General features: G+C 38.3%; 1 protein-coding gene across 1 annotated transcript in view; it reads left to right on the top strand.

Annotated features, from left to right (window-relative positions):
- uxs1 (UDP-glucuronate decarboxylase 1) overlaps positions 1 to 22,338 on the top strand; it is a 38,075-nt gene that overhangs the window by 2,503 nt on the left and 13,234 nt on the right. Inside the window, exons 2-9 of the mRNA XM_061053348.1 lie at positions 1,564 to 1,591; positions 2,367 to 2,415; positions 5,783 to 5,826; positions 6,783 to 6,843; positions 7,368 to 7,548; positions 10,762 to 10,866; positions 12,114 to 12,173; positions 12,851 to 12,972. Of these exons, the coding sequence (XP_060909331.1) occupies positions 1,564 to 1,591; positions 2,367 to 2,415; positions 5,783 to 5,826; positions 6,783 to 6,843; positions 7,368 to 7,548; positions 10,762 to 10,866; positions 12,114 to 12,173; positions 12,851 to 12,972 (650 nt within the window). The remainder of the gene's footprint in view (positions 1 to 1,563; positions 1,592 to 2,366; positions 2,416 to 5,782; positions 5,827 to 6,782; positions 6,844 to 7,367; positions 7,549 to 10,761; positions 10,867 to 12,113; positions 12,174 to 12,850; positions 12,973 to 22,338) is intronic.

The following is a 22,338-nucleotide window of genomic DNA, read 5'->3' as shown; positions in this document are numbered from 1 at the left end:
TTTTCACAACAACGCGCTGCATTCTGGGTTGAGTGTTGCTAGGCTACTTATGGTGTTGCATTCACGATCTGAAGTACTGTAGGAATTTCTGTAGAAATATCTGTAGGCTCGCCGAACACGTTTTTCCCGTTTTTTTTTTCCGTCTTCTCTGGTTGGACTACTGGTCGGGCCACTCGGGGATTGCTTCTGGGCCACATGTGGCCCGCGGGCCGCTATTTGAATAGGCCTGCTCTAAAGTCACCGTGTTCAGGCATATAGAAATAATACAAACTGTTAACTAGTTTCTTTTTCTTATATGTGAGGTTCTAATGCAGTTTATTAGTTTTTATGTTCATAGAACTTGAATTAAATGTAATGTTTTATTGCTGCTTTTACAAAAATGTATTTTCAAGTTACATTGGTTTTTTTTTATTTTGCTGTGAGAAGTTTGGATGGACAATCATTTTCAGCTTTTCTCCCCCCCTGACATTTTAACTCCATCATATTTGTATGTATTACACATGAAGTAAAACTTGTCTTTTAAATAATAAAACATCACAATTGTAGTGATATGCATTTTAGTTGAGTCCCTAACATTTACATTCTGAGTAAGCTGTTGTTGCAGACATACCAATTCTTATTACTCAGACAGCCAAACAATGACCTTTTATTTGAAAGTTTGATTGGCTTGTTTTGGCAGACATGACATTGGCTCTGCTGCACTGAACAGAGGGGTTTTGAGTATTGTGTTGTGGATTCACAATGGTGTCTGTGAAACCCATGATTTGGTGTTTGTGTCAATCAGGTGATGTGACATCTGTCTTTTCACAAGGATTTTTCTTCTTGTTTTATTGAATGGTTTATGTTTATTTTTTGTAAAACACTGAGATAATCTGTTCTTTATTCAATTCTTACCAGAGGGTGATTGTTTAGTCTTAAAATGATTTGTAAGGTTGACCCGACATTTTAGCTCTGCCTGAAAAGTACAATTTTACAACATGTTTTAGAGATGTTGTCAGCAATGTCTCTGCTAAGTAAAAGACCAAGCAAAATCAAATCTGACACCGTGTCAGAGTTAAAAAAAAAAAAAAAAAGGACTCAAAGACAAATTTCAGATTAATGCTGTCGCAATTGAGCCCTAGAATGCAAAACTTGCACAGAGATTAAACCAACATTGTTTCAGTCATTTATCTTTGTTTTATTGTTTTTGATCTTCAAATTGAAGAGAAAGAGATTGCAAAGATTAAACAAAGTACATTTGATAGGTTAAAGTGCATGACATACCCAGATTTGATAGACATGATGTTTCCTTGCAAGACTTTCCTTCTAACCCTTTTGAAATCAGTCTGACTTTTTATGGTTATGAACATTTTAATGGTTAACAACTCACTCTACATTTCCCAGCAGCAGGAAACACATTTAGAGAAGTTAGTCATTAAGATAATGAATTTTCCTCACCTGACTTTTCCTTTATCAGTGGTCTTTTGAAACTTTTCTTAAAGACTGCTGAATGATACAAAACATTGAACATGCACTTCATCATGCTGGCATTCTTGTGACACGATTTATTTTTTTCTCTTCCAGCTGTCTGGGGAACGTACACAAATATGAGGTACAGTCATTCATGTTTCTGTTTGATTATTATTGGTTTTATTTTGCCCTTAGAAAAGGTCCTTGTGACAAGATATCTACTTTTAGGGGGTCTTGGTCAAGATGCAGCTCAAGTAGTGTCATGTATTAAAAAAAGGATGCATGACAATTGCAAAATGAAAGGGTAACTATCAATGCAATAAACTCTCCAATCCGAATTCAGACCAGTCACCGGGTGGTGGACCTCGGATTACTCACATCTACATATTTATTTGGAGGAGTGGGTGGTCTAATGAGGTTGTTTACTGAACATGATGACTGCGGCTTGCATGAGGCTGTCCTACTCTTCAAGTTGTTTAGTCTTACATTCAATCCCCACAAGAGCGGGGAAATAAAATAAAAAAACTCATTCACATAAAAAAAAAAATTCATCCATCTCTGTCGAAACAAAACTACAATAGGTTATAATAAAACAACCCGATCTGAATAAGTCAGCTAAGTTTTCTAATCTGATTATGCTGTTATTGGCTGAGTTACAAACTAATGACATGACTGTTTTTTTCATTACTGTGATGAACCGTTGTTTGACAGTTTTATTTGTCGACCAAGTCAAAATGTAAAAAAAAAAAATACGATACTGAGGTGAGTCAGTACCTGTATCCGGCCTATCCATCATGAGCACTTTAGCAAATGATGATGTAACAGCAATCAGGAAGTAAGGAGCTTATTCTGTGGCTTTGTGATAATCATCTCTGTTATCATTTCATCCCCCTTGTCCTTTCTTTCTCTTGCCATAGATCAATACAAGAACATGGAGAAATGAAGATTGAGCAGAGAATTGATGAAGTGAGTTTGACCCAGAGAGCTGTTCTTACCCGCTTAATACATTGTCTTTTACAGGTCCAAGGAGCTCTGCTGCAGATCTTATTACATGTGTGAAACTACAATCTTGTAAAGAGTAAAAAATATTGTTTACGTTAGTATGCAATTTCTACCTGAGGCTTGATGAACGGAAAAATGTTGTGCTTCCTAAATCAGACAACTTTAAACTAACTTCGACAAATGCCAATCCTGAAAAAAAAAAACAACATTTTAACAGGCATTTTTTATGCTGCTGAAAATTCAATGTCAAATTTCTGCTCATTTGCTGTGCACACACACCACTAACCGGCATAAAAGGCACAAATCAAGCAACTGCTGACAATCATTTCAACCTTGTTTAGAAATGGTTAAACCATTTTTAAAAGGATCTTTCAGTACAAGACAGCGGTTCAAATAGTAGTTTAATGTAAGTTTGGCTTTGTCTTTATTTATATAAAAATGAAAAGAAAAAAAAGCACAAAACTATAAACACCTCAGCGACAAACGTTATGCAAATTGTCCCTTCAATTAAAATGCTGAATAGGCTATAAAATGATGAGAAAGGTCTCACTCATTTGTTTTCTATATTACGCTTTATGAGTGAAGGTAGTTAGGCTGACTACATAACTGGATACATTGAAAACTGGACAGCTGCCCAAAGTCGGAAAAATGTGGAAATGCGTGTTTTTCTTAGTTCCTGAGAACACTGACCGTCTTTATTGACAGACAGATTACCCACATTTGAAGCATGTGGGCAGGACAGATGGCTGTTTGCATGCAACAGGATTAAAACGCAGAGCTTTTGTTTTTTTAATGCCACAACACAGGTGACTGTGGTGACCGAAGGCTTTATGTTTTTGGGTTGTCCGTCTGTCCTTCATCCAATTCTTGTGAAAATGAACGCCTGAAAGGAAAAGTCTTCAAATCAGGCACAGACATCCACTTCAGAGAAAAACTCCTCAACGGTCACTGTGAACTCCAAATCTTTTTTTCAATAAGTGAAGTTCACATTCATAACATGACAAAGTTTAAATATCTTAAAGGATGAAATACATGTCAGTACACTGGTGACGGCTATTTTACCAAAAATCAACTTAATACCTTTTAAATAAATCATTTGATGTCTTCAATATGGTCGATTATATTAAATTAATGTTAGCTATAATCTCATCGAAAGTTGGAGGGAAGCTATGAGCTAATGAGCTAGTATAACTGTAACTGGACCAGAACTAAGAAGCAACCATTTAGATATTTTCCTGTTGCATTACGACCTAGTAAAGTAAACTATGGGTTTGAAGGCACCATACGTTTAGTATGAACACTATTAGAACATTAACGCACTTGTATAGCCAAGAAGTGTATTTGCCAGCGAAAAAAAAAAAAATCCTGTAATTTGACAAAAGCATATCGAATAAGTAAATCTGTTATTTCAGAGCATTAAAACTTGCATTTCCTTGAACATGAGGTGCTTCTTTGAACTTTGACCTGGGGCGTCAAATCAACTTCAGACTGATTTGAACATGCATGAGCGTAGGCACCCTCAGTCCCACAATTATCAAATAAGGCTGTCCGCATCCACACGTGAGTTTGTCATATTTTAACATATATATCTATATATATATATATATATATGTATATTTTTCTTTCACAAAATGGAATAACTAAAAGGAGGAACCAAGTGCAGAACTAAAGAAACTATTTTTATTTATTTTTTTTCACAAAAAGTCAAAAGTCTAAAAACAAGGCTTACTTCTTCAAAAGTCCAAACTGAAAAATTATCACAAGGAGCCACGAGGAAAAAAACAAAGGACACACGAATAGAGGTCTGGCATGAGGAAAATAAAACAAAAGGATAAGAGCTCACAGATTTCCCAAAATGTGAGTGTTTGACCAGACTGTCCTGTATTTAATACCAGCCGTGAACACATGGTTCATTTACAACAGCTGATACAGTTGAACTTAAAATAACAGCCATCAACAAAACTAATTTAAAGTAGCAATACAGAAGTAAAAGATCTGAAGTTCAACAAAATGTCCAGTCATAAGGTCACATCTTATAAGTCACATCCATGTGTACAGTAAGTGGTACAACTGATCACAATTGATCCCTGACAGTCCAACCCCGGATGGTTGGGACTTAATGTGAACAAAAGATTTACTGCTGAGAAATCCCCGTGCACCGTCTCAGTGAAAAGAACGCAGCGATGACTTGACGTCAATGCCATGAAGATTCACTGTACAAATAGAAGACAGGCGGATCAGCTTTCACACGGAAAAGGGTCGTAATGGGTCGATATTGGTATATGTATATTTGTCTATGGTTTCTTTGTATGAAATGGTCTTTTCTCTGTTCCCCCCTCACCATGTCTGCATCTGTCATGCAGATATCCACTGATGTTTGTGTGCTACAACAATCAATAACTTAACACGTATCGTTATATCTGCTCTAGTCTGTAGCTGTAAATTAAGCCATAATACAGAAACTCTGTTAGACAGTGCAGTGCTTAGTCCATATACTGCAGATAAAGTCACTTAACACATGCCCCACAGTTTGTTGTTTTCAGTCTAACTCACACAACACACACTGGAGGAGCAGCCAGTGCAAAGGCACACACACCTCAGCTAAATGAACAGTATTCAACTTAAAGGGATACTTCACCCGTTGAAACATGAATCTGTATTGACATTCAGAATCAGAAATACTTTATTAATCCCAGAGGGAAATTCGATCGTTGCAGTTTCTCCAAAATATACAGTGTAGCAGTAGAAATATAGAAATAAAAACATTTACAGACATATTTACTTCAACACATACGGCCATTTCCTCAACTGATTCTGAGATTTCCTCCAGAATTGATCTTGGAAATTCCTGGCAGAAAATAGACTTTATGTCTGTGTCCATAGGCAAACAGCGAGAGCACCGACGCTACCAGTCCGCCCCGGCTCCTTGTCCTCACTGTCACCAACAGGCAGGCCTTTCGATGACGCAAAATGACGATTTTTGCATCATCGAAAGCTCCTTTTCAGACTCAGAAATACAAAGATTTCACATCTCAGGGGAAAATGAGGGCGGGATGCACAACCATTCAAAAATACTACCAGGTTTCTAATGATACAAAGCTTAATGCAAATGGGTGAAGTATCCCTTTAAGGCTCTCTGTGCGTATCATATGAAGTTTTTTTTCACACGTTTTTTTTATATATATTTTTTTTTTGCCATTTTGCCAGAAAAAGGTGTAAAGTGTATACTGTAGCTATACGTCAAGTTGACATGATAAGGCCAACTAAAGGGTAAATTTAACATAATCAAAGCTTAAATCTCACAGATCTCTCTCTTCTCATCCCTCTGTAGGCGGTTGCTCCTCTCAGAGAGAAGATTCGTGATCTGGAACAAAGGTGTGTGTATGTCCTCTTATTCAAATGTACACATACGTTCACAAATTAGTGCAGAGGGAAGCGTTGAGAAACGTGTGCAGAACTGACAATACCGGCCTTTTCCCGCTGTCAATACAAACACATTTTCTCTAATTTAATACCAGCTCAGTGAAAGGTTAATGGCCTATTTATTTGGATTAAGAATTTTCTCCCCAGTCACCAGATGTTTGAAAAGGGAAACCATAAAACATAACTGCATGATTAGAGGTCCTACTATGTTTGCTATGACTCTTGGAGAGCAGAATATCCAGTTATAGTAAGATATTTAATACCATTATTATCCTTGTCACCTTTGATGCTTTAAATGCTAATGAGGCAGATGATACAGCCATGTGATCCCCATGTCCCTACAGCAAACTACAGGCTCTAAACCTGAAATATGCCTAAGGATAAAAAGACTCCTGAAGTGTGCAGCACATTTTTGTTCTGTCCTGCTTTTGAAGGAGCACCTCTCAAAGCAGATCTTTGGAATATTCAAGATAGTTCACATTCAATCAGTCCAATGTTTGCGCTTTCATTTTTTTGTTTCTTCAAGTAGGAGCAACAGAATGGCAAGGGTGACAAAGAAGTAGTTTTACTAAAAGAATTCAGAACTCCTGGCTTTCTCATTGTCGTAAACCTTCATCAGGCTAAATGATGAAGTTAAAAACAACAGCAATGTGACGGTGACAAATGCTCTAATTACTGGCTGTCCTTCCACTGATCTGTGGAAAATCTCTGGTGAACATTAATCTTACAGGTACAACATGAGACTCTTGTTGGCTTTTTTTTATGTAGCACCGAGGACTCATATTTAATAGCCACGTTTAATTGGACTGACAAAATAGAGTTAGAGCACAGTTCTGTTTTCATTCATCTCCTCTATTTTTTTTCTTTCTGATTTTCATCACTAAAGGAATTAACCCTCTCTCTTCCAGTTTTTCACAGAAATATCCACCTGTGAAATTCCTGTCAGAGAAGGATCGGAAAAGAATTTTGGTATGCTACAAACACACCTCTCCTGACTCTAATCACACTCCACACTCATTCCTCAGCTCAGACGCTCAATTGAGCCACTTGAGCAGCGATGTGTTACTTGTAAATTCTTGCAAATCCCACTGAAACTCCAACATCGGCTCTAATCCAAATGAATCTCTAAATTCATCCTTGACATAAGTTACTGTTGATGACTAGGTTCATTGTTACACTGTCAAGCTAACCGGGACACCTTAATAGAACCGTGCCATTGTTGATGTTAGTAACACCTGTGCTTCTCCTAACATGACAAGATGTTGTTTGTAGATAAGGCTATTCGATTAAGACTTAAGTTCTGTCTTTGTTACAGAGTAATTGAACACAAAAAGGAAAATCTTTCAACGTTAAAAACTACTACTACTAAGTTACTGTACATCGAGTCCCTCCACCCCTCATGTTGTTTGGTACTGTCTGAAAGCAGTTTTTCAGAGCAATCATCCAGTTACAATATCCTTTTAAAATGCTGATATTTAATTCACTTTCACTAGATTACTGGTGGAGCTGGTTTTGTGGGTTCCCACCTGACTGACAAGCTGATGATGGATGGCCATGAGGTGACTGTCGTGGACAACTTCTTCACAGGAAGGAAAAGAAATGTGGAGCACTGGCTCGGCCACGAAAACTTTGAGCTCATCAATCATGATGTGGTGGAGCCTCTCTACATCGAGGGTGAGCGAGAGTGTTAATGTGGGAAATGATGAATTGCTTTTTACCTTCTGATGCTGATCCAAGGATGACCAGCTCTGTTAGGCTTATAATAAAAACGGGTTTAAATTATGCAGGAAACAGGGAGAGCTCATACATATATGTATTTAATAATAATCAGTGTTTCTGAAGAAAAACAACAACAACAACAAACATGACAAAGAAATTGTCCAAAATGTTTTTTCAATGAAAACATGCATTGGAGCTTGGACTGAAAAAAGCAACCAGTAATTTCTAAGGCCTAGGTTAACGCCACTTTCTGCAAATATACGAAGAGAGGACAATCATTTAATCTTCCTTCATCTTGATTATTTATTTTCCAAGGATTCCATTGTGCTTATTCAGCTAGGAAAATAACCGTCATTTTCTCGGGCTGTGATGAGTGAAACCGCTTTGAAAAGAAGACTCTACCTCTGAAACATGTTTTGCCAGAAGCAATCCTGAAAACTCATGTAGAGATTGCTCTGCATACAGCACTTGTAACTTATTTATCCAATCACCTTTACAGCGTAATGCAGTTTTCTGGATGACGTCTTCTTTTTCCTCTTAAATACAGATACTGTGTGTAGCTCATAAAACATGTTGGTTATACACATTATGGAGATGAACAACACAGTGAAGGGTCAGCCCAGAAAACTCTCCCCATTAAACTTCTAAAAGCATAGTTATAAAGCAGTTGGTTGAGTCATTAAGTCAACAAATCAAAACTGACATCAGACCTGAATTACTCTTAACGAAAAAGCTGAAAATACTCCTGTCAATGGAAAAAGGGAATTTTAGGTTATGGAGGAGACAAATGATGTCTAATCAAACAGCTAAACATCTTGATAAATGTAGCATAGCTCAGTCACTTACAGTGGTGGTTTAATTGTTAAAGGTCACATCCATCCTCTCCGACTTTTGCCTGCTCCACTTTTTAGAAAATGTGTGCTCAAACGGGCCGTTACGAGATTTTCCCTTCATGACATCACAAAGGGAAGTAACCCCTCCCCCAGATGGATGGCTTGCACAGCTAGGTGTTTGTTCTGCCCTCTGAGTCTGCCTTCTCACTGTAAACAATAGGGCATGGAGCAATAAAGCCCGAGTCACCCAAGCCCTTCCAGAGAGGGGGCGTGGTCAAACACAGCTCATTTGCATTTAAAGCTGTAGACACAGAAACAGCCTGTTCTGAGCAGGGCTGAAATAGAGGGGTTTATAGACATGATCAAATACAGGATCAGAGTGGATTTAGAAGAAGAAACTTCACAGACATCGTGAGACATGTCTTGTGGGGCTCTGAGACTTAAAAACCTGTTGAAAAGAAGTATAATATGTGACTGGATGTTTGCCTGGTTGTTAACCAACAGGGTGCTGTCAGGATAGAAATGAGTGCTTTTATTTTACAGTTAAAAGCTGTTGCCTGTTTCCACTCAAGATTCTCAGAGCACGGACAGAATCTGTGCAATATAAAATCAGGAATATAATTTGTGTTTTATGCATCGGATGGATACATATGGTGTATATAATACCTGATCCATTTCTGATCTGTTGTTTGTTTTCTTTAATTATACCAGCCGTCAAAACAACCTCGTAGACATTTCCCCAATGCTGTTTGAACAACCAGCGATTTAGCGCATGTTTTTTTCATTAAAGTGCAACTGCAACCCTGGGAACAAAAGATAAAAACTGAGGATTGAGGCCTCAGCTAACACTGACCAACTGCGTAATCTGCACTGAATATCCATTTGAGTAAAAAGATCTTTACATGCAGCAGTGCACTTGAGATGTCTGCCTTGAACTAGCTCACAGGCTTCACTCCAATTTATGTTAAGAAGACCGTGGAAGGCAGCATTTTAACATTATAATTCATGGACAGTACAAGTAGTGGACAGATTTGATGCGGTAGTTTGGAATTGTCAAGACCTGCTTGATTTACATGAAACGTAGTCGCTGGTGTTATAAAAAAGTTAGTTTCCAACATTCTGGTCACAGAACTGCTGCATCATTAAAGCATAAATATGCATGCCCTGAGTTACACAAGCACCAAAACACAAGCTGTGAAAATCCATTTCTCGACAGGACACAAAAGCATAATATAACTCGTTGTGTGTTTGTTGTATTAATGCAATTTTCTTCCCTGCAATATCACAAATTGTCCCAGCTTTGAGGGTCTGTGATGTTATTGTGTTCACGTTAAAACAGCGGAAGATTGGATTTTTTGGGGCGGTTTGAATTAGGATGGAAGGAGTCTTGCCAACTCAATGGAAATTGTTTGGCCACCCCATGATGTCCCTGGCCTGTCCTCTGGGATATATCCTTGCATGTTGTAGATAAAAGAAAATAGAAACATGAATTTCAATATTCAAAGTGGCTTAAAATGAAACGACAAAGGGTCATTGGGAGACTTTCTGTCCTGTATGAAAATCCTGTCTGAAGTCATAGTTTCTGTGCTTTATAAAAGGGTAGGATGTACAACTGTGAAAAGAGAAATTGTTGAGAGAACAAGCAATGGAAGTGAAGATGTTTTACCTCATGAATCTAAAAGGCCATGCCTCCAATTGGTGCTGACGTTCTTCTGAAGGAGAGTGGAAATAAAAGTGGTGGCCCTAAAAATGTAGGGATGACTAAGACTGTGATAATGGATCTTTGATGGTCAAGGAAGAAAAAATCACTTTACACAAGTGGATTGGACATTTTGGTAGAGGACAAGCACATGTCTTATGTCTGAGTCATATGTTCAATCTTAAGATGAGTGAGCAAACTTTGAATTATGCTCATACAATTTGATCATAATGAGGATGTGAAATCCATTCCAAAACTTTATAAACAGCAGGCGGTGGGTTGGTGGGTGTGACCTTGTACAGCTTTTCTTTTATACTCACAGCATGTAGAAGGAGAAAAGTTGTCTTTTTTTGTGCTCTGAGCTAATGAGGAGTTTCAGCCCTCGGTGATTCATTGTAATATCGCACCTTTTTGATTGAAGTTCTTCAATCAAAAAAAAGTTCATTTGATCAACTACGCATTCGAGGCTGGCTGTCATTAAATGCATAAATGTTTCAAATCATGCAGCTTTAAAAAAAACAAAAACAACTCAAAGATAATTATGTTTCACTGTCACTTTACATTTAAGAAATATAAAACTAAAATGAATCTTTGTTTGATGGTGAAATGATTCATGTTCCCTTTTTGTCTTTACAGTGGATCAGATCTACCACCTGGCATCTCCAGCCTCTCCTCCCAACTACATGTACAATCCCATCAAAACACTCAAGACCAACACAATAGGCACTCTCAACATGCTCGGTGAGTACATAAAGAGCATGCTACCTATTCATTTGTTTTAATGGTAGGATAGGACTCAAAGCACAGTCACAGACTCAAGCGTCTCAGGGCGCGGTCTCACTGGCCATCCGTACCGTGCCCAAGCACGCTTCCACACTAAAGTCCAGTTCGTTTGACCAGTGTGACCGCTCCGTATTGTGCTCAGGCACGGTACACTTCCTTGGCTTTGGCACACTTCGGAGAACACGAGTAATGTTCTTGAGCGTCTCTAACACACTGCTGGTGAATTACTGTCAAAAACACAACAATAAATAGAGCTGGGAGGCAAGGTGGGAGAAGCCACTGTGTGTAAGAAAGAAAGAAGTGAGGAGAGAGGAGCCGGTATGTTTGGTGTGTGTGTGTGTGTGGAGATGAGAGAATAGAAGGGGAAAGAGGAAAGATGAGCAGATTAAGTTGTTTGTTCACAAAGCACACTTAATAAATATACAAACCTTATTTATATACTGTATATGTATTACCTAAGATAGTATACCCCCCACCACAGCTCAGGTACAGCGTGAATCTTTAAGAAACACTGGACTCAGTTCATACGGGGGTAGAGAAGAGCAGGGCTTTATTCTAAGACTATTCCTAAGGAGAAATGAATCACCTCGCTGAACCCAGTCTGATGTGTTTTTCAAAGGACTTTCTTTCATCTTATAAGATTCAACCACTTTAAATAAGATTTCAAACATCGATATTCCCCATCCTGTCTTGTCTAATTTAATTATAAGAGTTAATAAATGACAGCTCTGCTTACAGTTAAAAAATCCAGAAAGATACGTTATGCTTCATATGAGACTCATTCCTAATATATTGGTACTTTGTCTGGAAGCTGTCAGTCTGATCTAAATTCGGCTGCAGAATCTAGTATTGTGTATGATTTTTTTTTTTTTTCTACTGATAAATGATGGGACGATTTCTCAAGGGAAGCACAGATGTGTTTCGGTCTCATTTTAGAACAGTGTCTTTGATTTTTTTCCCATAAATCAACATTAAAGAGCGTAATTTGTCAAAGAAAATCCAGATGAGGTAATGTCAAAGCCCTGTGTGATAGATAAACTACAGTGATAATTATATTGTATTGTTTTATGTAGGTTTTGCTGTCTTGGCAGTGGGTGCTGTCATAGATCTTTAAATGTCTTAACAGTCGGACTGAAGAGATCAAACCTTGGCCTTGAACCTCTCATTACAGATAAAATGTTTTCAATGTGTTTTCTGTCTCGCAGGTCTCGCCAAACGTGTGGGCGCCAGACTTCTTCTGGCTTCTACTTCTGAGGTATATGGAGGTAAGTAAGACACCTCCCACTCATTTTATATTCTACCTTACATTACCAGACTGAATAGTGCTGCTTTCAATGACTTAGTGGGTAACAACTGATAGATGCTTGTTGACATTATGAGTGAAGAGAAACTAAATAAATCAATATTCAACGAAATGAAGATTACACTGCCACTGCAACCTCATCACAAGACCTTTTTTTTTTTTTTTTTTTTTACATAATGAACACCTCCATGGATTTGTTTTTATAACTGATGATTTATCATGCGCTAATACTTCCTGCCCATGTGAGCATTCCTGTCACGGATATATGTTCTAATAATCAAGGAGGCCACCTGTCCTGCACATCTGGCTCTGTTTATCAAGGATTCCTTATTTTATCGCCCTCAGTTGCACCTGAAAATCCTCACAAGGAAAAAAAAAGTGTTCCAGGTTCTCCTGTAACAGCACAGCAAACTGTTGCCTTGTGTTTGATAAATCACAATCTCTATGTGAAGAGAGTTCTAACTCTGAGCTGTATCCTGAAATCCCTAACACATAGCAGGATTTTAGGATATGAATTGATTAAGATTGGATGCATTCTATTCCAAATGTACCTAATTTGATTCTTGGTTAAGGTAAAAAAAAACAAAAAACGTTAACAATGTGTTTAAAAAGTTGATAACAGAAATGTCTTTGTTCCAGATCCAGAAGTACACCCACAAAACGAGGAGTACTGGGGGCATGTGAACCCCATCGGTCCTCGAGCGTGCTACGATGAAGGGAAACGTGTAGCAGAGACCATGTGTTATGCCTACATGAAACAGGTATTGTAACCGTCATCTATTTGTGGGAAAAAAAATGTAGAGGCTTTTAAAAGATTATTTTCTGTAACGACTGCCATCATGGTACTTTCCAACAATCGTTCAAATCTGAAAATGTAGCTACGATCCAATGTCCAGAGTGCCTGAAATACAGTTTTAAACATTGGAAACATAATTAAGATAAATGTTTTATCACAGTCAAACTCTGCTAGTGAAAAATAATTTGACCAACAGTTTAACGGGCAACTGTGTCATTAACCATTACACTTTTATTAACAGTGACCTTGCAGATCGTTTTCTTTGGTTTCTGGATTATTCGAAAAAGGAAATGTCTTATTCCAAACAGTCGTTTAAAAAAAATAAAAATCAGAAATGATTCTTTTTTTATTCTTATATTTTTTAAATGAGGATATGTGCTTATTAAAGCAGCAGTAAAATTCCTCCTTAATTTATGAGGTTTCTTACCAGTAATGTAGAAGTGTTCATACAGAGGCTGTTAGGATTAAACGCAGTACGTAAATTCCACCACCAGGGGGCTCTCAATCAAAACAATAACAAAAAAAGACATTGAGGCTGGCGGGGAATCATGGGAGTGATTGATGTCACATCCAGTGTTTCCACGGCAACGATAAACATGTCTTGTCGGTCATGGTGTCCAAAGACACGGGGCGTTACAACTATAGAATTAAGGATTTCAGTGGCTTTGATTACTGTTGGATATATTTGAGGTGATGTAAGTACTCAACAGAAAATATATGTAACATAGGTCTAGACAATTTTAAATTAATTTAGACATTTTAGTGTAAAGATTCTACATTTTATACCTTTAACGATTGATCGAGATAATTGAAGAAAACCTCATCTCATTTTAAGCACTCTTGAATATATTATACATTTCCTTACATATCCAAATGATCCGATAATTATTATTATTTTTTTTTGGTTTAATTTTGTCCCGTTCTGACTTGATTGACGCCAGCCTTTGATAAATAGATATGACTGACTTGTCTTGCCTTTGCTTCAGGCAGGTGATATTTATTTATCTGTCTCGTCTCCTGCTCCCCCTCATTATTTTTTTCACACCTGCTGGGAGAATTCTCGGAAATGGCCCGCCTTTCGATAACCGACTGTCAGCCGCTTGTGCACGAGGACAAGAATATCACAAGTTCCATCTATTGCCCAGTCATGTAATCAAAATTCATTAACATTTCAAAACTGATGAGTGGAGGTTATGCAGTCTGCTCCTCCTCAGACACAAGGCAAACATAGTGAAGATTCAAACTGTGCATCTGTTCCTATTTATATAATGTAGTTAAAACTAAATAGAATCGCATACTTAGAAGCAAATGCAGACGTATATTTAAAATCACTTTAATATCGTTGAAGTGTCGCCTCCTCAATTTCATAAGAAGTAGTGACGATACAATTTCGGGATGCAAATTTGTGTGCTTTCTTAAAACTGAATAATTTTGTAGAATTAAAAAGGTGTGTCATATAACCCCAGACAGATTGAGAAAAATAAATGGAGATTGTGAGAAATATACACTATGAGAAGTGAGTCGTGAAGATACCTGTAAAGAATATCTGGGCGATCTGGAAATCCAGAAGTCAATATTTTGGTCGACAAAACACTGACAGTCTTTTTTTCAGACATTAAAATGGAAACAAGAAGTGCACTTCTACTTAGGAATAAAGAATGTGTGTTAGGAAGGGATATGACATTATAGTTCAGTTTGCAAAGAGCATGTTCCTGTATCCAGCTCCCTGCAGTATTAGAATGTTTACATGAAATAAAACACCAACAGTTAACGGAAAAACTGTTTTTCACACGCCATCCAGGAGGTGTTACCCATCTGCCGTCTACCTTTTGCTTGTCAATGCAGAGTCTGGGCGCCACTCTTACTCACCTGTACAAGCGCTTGGCTTGCCTCAAGTGTTGAGCTGAGTCTTCAATGTAGCACTTTTGTTTCCCTTTCTTGAACGTCATCTTCTATAGAGTTTACAATCGTATCGACTTATTTCAGATTAAATAGTAAGATAATGGCTATAATGGCTTTTTATCAATGACCACGTCCTCACTGCAACCCTTAATGATCAAATAGGATTAATTGATCTGATTTTCTTGTTTGGCTGCTCATATTATTTTTTTAAATGTGACTTGTATCAGATCCCACAGTGAACTGGTCATTGTTCTGAACTGACCTTCATCTGTAAAAGACCAACATTAAAGTCGTCACTCGCAGCACAACGTTTATGAAAGTTAACATGGAAGCCAGTGAAGTAAGCATGGTTTATGGTTTCATTATGAAAATGATGTGCAGAGGAAGCCAGCGAAATCTGAGACGACCGAGAGTGAGGAGGAGGAGGAGGAGGAGGAGGAGGAGGAAGAGAGACACATTTTAATTTTGGCTGCTCTGTCAGTGCTGAGGTGTGTGTGGGTGCTGAGAAGCAAGTGTGACATCGAAGTGTCATCCATTCTGACCCGACTTTTCAGACTCAGTTCGTACTGCAAACAATTCTACCTGTATGAGATTTAAGACCACGCATGAATGTGGCCCGATTCTGATTTGATTTGAAAGATCAGAATCTGTGTGACTTGTCCTGTTCAAACAGTTAGAAGAAAAAAAAAAAAAAACAGATGTGGCGGGTCCCTTTTGCCTGCAGTGTGAATGTAGTCAAGGTGTTTGTGCATGATTTGCTGTGTAGAGCACTTTGAGGGTTCTCGAAATAATAATTTCAGAATAATAATAAAAATAAATAAGTCAGTTCTAAAGAAATGTTCTGAATTTCCTTGGAGACATTGGCTCTTTAATTTTGAATTAAGCCCTAATTTCATTACCTAATTTTTTATTCTTAGAAATAATGACTTAATAATAAGTATCTTATGTATAAAAATGACTCCTCTTCATCACTATAATAAATATTTAAAATGAAATGGAACGGACAGGGATATGTTGATTTCCTTGCAGATTGGATCACTAAAGCATGATATTATACCAAGTTTTAATCTGATTTACGTAGCCAACTTTAGTGGCTTTTTTCTCATTTAAATTGGACAAACTCAAAATCAAACCAGCTCCTCTGGCACATGTGAAGTGGATCGTACACAAATGTCAAAAAAATGTCAGCCATAATAACAATTGTCAGCCTACGTCACCTTTTTATGTCCATTTCTGTTTTGTCCTTCCTGTCCTTTCCTGGTTAAAAAAAAACAACAATATACATCCTTCTGGTTCCCTGCCAACCTATCTCCACACAATACCTAGTGCCAAACTACCCAGCTCTAGCTGGATAACAGCATAAACAAATACCGAATTATCCAGAACAATAATAATAATGTTGTCCAACGTGATCACTGATATGTACTGAAACAAAACAACAAATCAAAAAGACTTCATTTTAAATCATCAAAACATGCAAAAATAGATTTGCTTTATTCAGCATCAGTCGAAGGGCCAAGAAGACTGCAGATATTTTCTCATTTCTGAAATATTCATCTAGAAGTGACTTATGTCAGGTGAAATGGTTACACGTCGTCAGTCGTCATAACTTGAGTCAACAGCAGGTGATCACATTGAAAGCAAAGCGTAAAAGCTTGAAAATTCCCACCATATATATATATATGTTTTAATTGCTTGCACAAACCAATGCATTTATACACAAACACTATTTATTAAGGGGTTAAAAAGGAAGTCTTTTAACCCTAATCAAATAGTGTGTTCACGTCTACTAGAAAGTCATGCATGTATCGGTGAGGAAGTGCTGCGGTTTGATTACACTGTAAGCAGCCTGTACATCGTGCTGTTAGAGACGTGAACATAACTTTGTGAGACGCCAAAAGGAAACAAGATAAAGTGACCTATGCCTTATAGAGCCACAGCTGTTCTCTCTCTATTCCTTGTATTAGCTTTGGGTTAAGAAATATGATGTTGTTATTGATAATATTGATCATTAAAATATCGGAGATTCATATAAAACACCTGCAGTCAAACAGATAGTGGTGAGTATTGACCAATGAAGTGCTGATTGTATCATGTCAGACAGAGTTGTCAAATTCTTCACACGTCCACTTGCAATTGTGTTCTTACACATTACCTGGACTGTCTGTGCTCACAACCTCTTGCACATATTATGATGCACTTTGGTTCACGGATGGCATTGTAACCCCTACAGAAAGCCTTAAACTAAAAAAATCATATTTTTCCTTATAGATTTTTCTAATATGGTTGTGCGCTGAAACAGAAAGTGTGTCTCCCTGGATGTGAATGCTTCAACACATGTACTTTAAAAAAATCAATCTATGTTGTTTTCATGTCCCATCTCACCCTTCAGTGAGATGGTCTTGTTGGGGTTGTATCAAGTCAACTTTGGTTATATTCTTTAATAATTATTTCTAATTATTAATAATATAAATAAAGTGTGTGTGTGTGTGTGTGTGTGTGTGTGGAAGAAGAAGAAAAGGGGGAGATGACTTCGTACCCACGTGGTCGCTCACGATGGCGCACCTAACAAAGACCTGGGTGTGTCTGTGGATGAAAGAGAGATAGAGGGGGGGAGATTACTACGTCCCACGTGGTCGCCTTTCCGATGGCGCACACCTAACAAAGACCTAATGTGGCCTTAATGTCTGACAGAGACCGAGTTCGGCCCTACACGATCTGTGTCTCTGAGGCGTCTGGATGGCCTCGAGTGTATGGATCTCTCTCTTTGTGTGTGTGTGTGTATGGCCTATGTGCGTAATGACGCGGTGGTGGAGTTAGTCTCCAGATGTACGTCTACCCGAGAATATGTGTGTGTTAGAAAAAGGGAAGAAAATGGGAGGAAAAGAGGATAAAAGAGGAGCGTAGAGGAGGAGAGAAATGCGTGCCTGAAGAGGCCGGATCACAGTCTGACTCCCGCGCCACAACTCGGAGTAATTCCCTTCATTCACAGAAACAAACCAATGGCCGAATTCAAGTTAATACGGCTTACACTGGCCTTTCTGATCAGAAGAATAATACCCGGTTATAAACAACAATAAGAGTTTTAAACAGGTAAAACTCAGGACGCAGCGGTCCAACAAAGAGAAAATTACAGTTTCTGCACAAATCAAACAATTGTTAAAAACACTCTCTAAAGCTAATTCTGCCCAGACCTAATTAAGCCTCACTTGTGAATCGCTTTGCCTGCGATTGGTGAAGGAAAAAGGAGTCCGGCGATAAAACAGATCTTCTGTCCGTCCTGGTGTAGAGGCGTCTGATGGCGGCGAGGGTCCCTTACGGCAAGAGCGGCTTCGTTGGTTCTCCGTCGAGGGGAAAGATGTCCGTTGATGTCCTTTCGTTGCAGGACGGAATAAGACCGTTATCTTTCTGATAATCTGTTATAGTCTGACGCTCTCCGAGAAACTGAGATGCGTTCACTGGACAATCCGAGCTCGGAATTTGGAACACTGCCGGCCGCGGATTACCTGCGCGCCAAAACTTAAAACAAAGGAAGATTGTTGCAGGAAACAGGAGGTGAGCTTGGGTCCCCGAGCACTTCAAGTCAGCGCGTGGAAAGAGGTTGAACGAGGGGAGTCTCAGAGTTTTGTCACCTGGCCGCCTTCCTGTGGGGTCTCCCTCAGGTTCCGGTCCCCCCTTTACATCACACGTAGGTGTGAAGTACCGCAGGGGATTCTGGGATAAAGAGTCCTTTTAGGCCTCTTTGTGATCTCAGTAAATAACTCAAAGGCCCAAGTCCATGGTTTGACTGTCCTAAGCCTGCATGGCCCAACAGTCTGAAAGCAGTTTAAATGCCCCAATTTCCCGGTTATTACCCTGACATGTGCTTGAATACTCATGAAAATTTCATGTTGTCTTTTTTTCCCCCCTCTTCATCCATGTGGGTTGCCATGGAGCGGTCTCAGGGATGTATGTGTAGTCACCTTAGATTGAGCATTTATTAACAAGAAGGCAAGGTGGTTTGTTTATAGAATGTGTAACATGACACTTTCAGGTCATTTCCCAGGTGTGAAGTATTTAACAGACAATCACAAAACACCTCTGTGTGTAGTGGCAGGAAATAGGTTACTGGTTCTATGGGGATCCCCAATTGATGAAAAACTGATGTTATTGACATCCTGCTTTAAGCTCATAACACATTTAAACTTTGAGTACTAAGGTGCGATTTGTTTACCTTGTAAAACAAGCTGGCCAGGTTAGGTACATGCACACACCTACTTTTCTATTAACAGCAGGATTACACACTTTCCAAGAACTCTCCATCATTTCGTCCCCATTGTGTCCATTGTTCTCCGCCGTACCGAATACATTGGCGTGCTGTGACAATTGAATTTCATGTCGCACAGATTCAAACACAATCTACATAATGTTCATGTTTTTATTCATGTGAAATGACCTAAACTGGTTCCCCGTCCTATCTCAAGTAGTACGTATTGATGCCTGAGGCTGACATATGAAGGCCATGGGTTTTTTAAAAGGAAGTCTTTTCTAAGTGTGGGATCAGTGCGAGTACCCAGGATGTACTTGTAGTTGGCCTCATTTATTCGTTCTTCGTCCGAGAGTGTGTGAGTCACCATTGTCTTGAGGATATTTTGACAACAGATCAGTTCAGTTTCCTCTCACACTATGCAATTAATTCTTCTTCAGATTCTTAGAATGTAACTTCTGGTATCTCACTAAAACTCGATGGTTAATGTAGGACATGGCTAATGAGTAAGAAAGAATGTGACGGTAACCTTTAAAAACGACACTATACCGTTTGGTTGGTTGGTTTCCAAAGAGTAACAGGGAGAGGCAGGTAGAGACACCATCTTAACATTGCATGCTGTTCATGAACAGACATTTAACCAGAACATGCAGCCAGTGTGGTGTTAGTCAATTATTATGTGCAAGATCACAAGAGGAACACGTAGCCATCGAGCTCAGAGTACACCATAATTTTTAAAAACTGTAGACATCAAGTCAGAAAAGAGCTTGAGAAAGTAGAAAAGAGGTGAGAAAGACTGATCTGGTTTAAAGGATGTATTCTACTGTAATATGCAAATACATATTTGTATGATTTTGATGTGATGTGTACTTAAATTATATAATAATAAAGTTTATTTATAAAGCACTTATCAAAACCAACGTCACAAAGTGCTTTACAGAAAAAAGAAAAAATCCCAACACAACAATAAAATCCTATTAAAATTATCAATTTTACATCTGTTTTCAAACTCTGAGTAATTCGTCTTTATTGGATATCCATGTGTTGTCATTTATGTTCTGCTTTTATTTTGAAGGGGACATATTATGAAAAATCCTTTACAGTGTTTGAGTATATATATATATATATATATATATATACACATATATTTGAGTGTCTACTGACCCACATCCAGTCCTTCGTTTGAGCTCTCCAGCTACCAGACCAACTTCCATATTTGGTCCGCACCGGGACTTGAACCGGCGACCCTCTAGTTCCCAACTCAAGTCCCTACAGACTGAGCTACTGCAGCCGAAGTCTGTGGTCTGCATAAGTCTTACAACACTAAGAAACATGCTTTGTTTCAAATTTGCTCTCCTTGTGACGTCACAGTGGGATTCTGGTAAAAAAAAAAAAAATCCCCTCCCCTCCCCTGATATCTCCACCTGTGGACTCCACCTCCAGCCTAGAGGAAAGCTTTTACACAGGTCTGCGATTTTTATTCTCGCTAGCGACGGAGTGATGTCTACCGGGAAAACAAACGTTGCATTTAAAGAGACACACACACCAAAACGGAGCGTTTTAAGAGAGCTGGTTTATACAGGGTCACAAACCTCCTCTGGTGCTTGATTCATGTTTCATTTAGGCCACAGGGGACTGTTTGAAAAGGTGGAAATTGGGTATAATATGTCCTCTTTAAGCTCTTTGTGAAGCACTTTGTAACATTGTTCAGAGAAGTGCTGCATGAATAAAGATTATTATAATTGAATTATTTCTATCTTTATTTTTAATGTATCCTTCTCTTTCGTTTGCTGCCTGTCTTCTCTGAAACAAAGAGGAAGGTGCTCTGCAGACTGTAACCGTTAGCTAATGTTAATTTAAGAGTTTCAGTCAAAGGAAATTACAACGTTATTTAACATGACTTAACAAATCAAACTTTAATGCACAATAAAAATAAATGTCTCTTTGAGTCACATCCCATTTTTGGAAGCAATAGTGGTCCATGCTTTTTCACAATAATATTATTAAATGTTTTATACTCTCGTTACTGCTTCGATTGAGAGAGCCCAAACTGCCTCCAGGACAAAGAGCTGCTTCTTGTTTCTGAGCGTTCCCTGTATATTAATGATGCATGCTTCTCTGTTGTAAGGATTAGCTTTGTAAGCCTTTTTGGAGACAGCTGCTCAGATTCTGATTGAAAAGACTGACTGATGACTTGGGTGGCAAAACATATCTTACTTCGAATATAAAAAAGTTTGAATGTAGTGACTAACACAGTATCGATTAACAAGGCCTTATTTTAAGTTTAAAAAATAGCAACAAAGGAGCACACTCGACAATCAATACATTTCCAGGTGCACGATCGCAACAAGACTTAAAAAGTAGACAAAAAAGTCAGCACACTAAATGTCTTTCAAGTTTCATAAGGCCTGAAATGCAGCCGTTGTTTTGTATGCTGATCTTGTCCAGAGAAAAAGAAAACCTTAAGGACATTTAGTGTGCTTCTCTTTTTGAACCTTGTTTTAAGTTTCCCTGCAGGTCATTCATGGATAATGTATTGGACGACTTGTGTGCACCTTTGGCATTGTGATATCATACATAACCAGCACACATATAATGTCTAGTGTTACATACATGCTGCTTATACTTGATCATTAGTGGGGCTCCATGTTTCATTCATACATCCATCTCTGTGCACATAAGTTAATGAATATATTTCATGCATACGTTATATATGCTCACCAGCTCAGGAGCTCCGGCTGTGGGCAGCCCCCTCACTCTGAGACCTCTCCATTAGTGCATTTCCATAGGATCCTGTTTGTGCATGTGTGTGTATTTCAGCCTATGTTTGTGTCGCATGTTAACTAGACAGAGTGTGAAAACGAATTTCCCCTCGCGGGATCAATAAAGTATAAATTAATTATTATTATATATCAGAGCCATTAATGACTATTTTTGTGCAGAAATATGTTCATCTTTTGCATCATGTTATTGCCTTTTACTTTAATTTTATGAACTACTCTGTGTTTGGCCTGACTTTAGATGCCTTGAATGTTTTAGTCCTGAGTTTTTTTGCTTTTTTTTTGTAAACACATCTGTTATTTTTATTATTCCACAGAAAATGCCACTAAATATTCTTCCCAATAAATCAATTGGGAAAAATGCGGAACAGTAACACAAGTAATTGTAATAAAGATGTACGTT

Source organism: Labrus mixtus, chromosome 13, assembly GCF_963584025.1.
Source record: "Labrus mixtus chromosome 13, fLabMix1.1, whole genome shotgun sequence".
NCBI lineage: Eukaryota > Metazoa > Chordata > Actinopteri > Labriformes > Labridae > Labrus > Labrus mixtus.
Note: the sequence above shows the minus strand (reverse complement) of the source record. Positions and strands in the feature narration are given on the sequence as shown.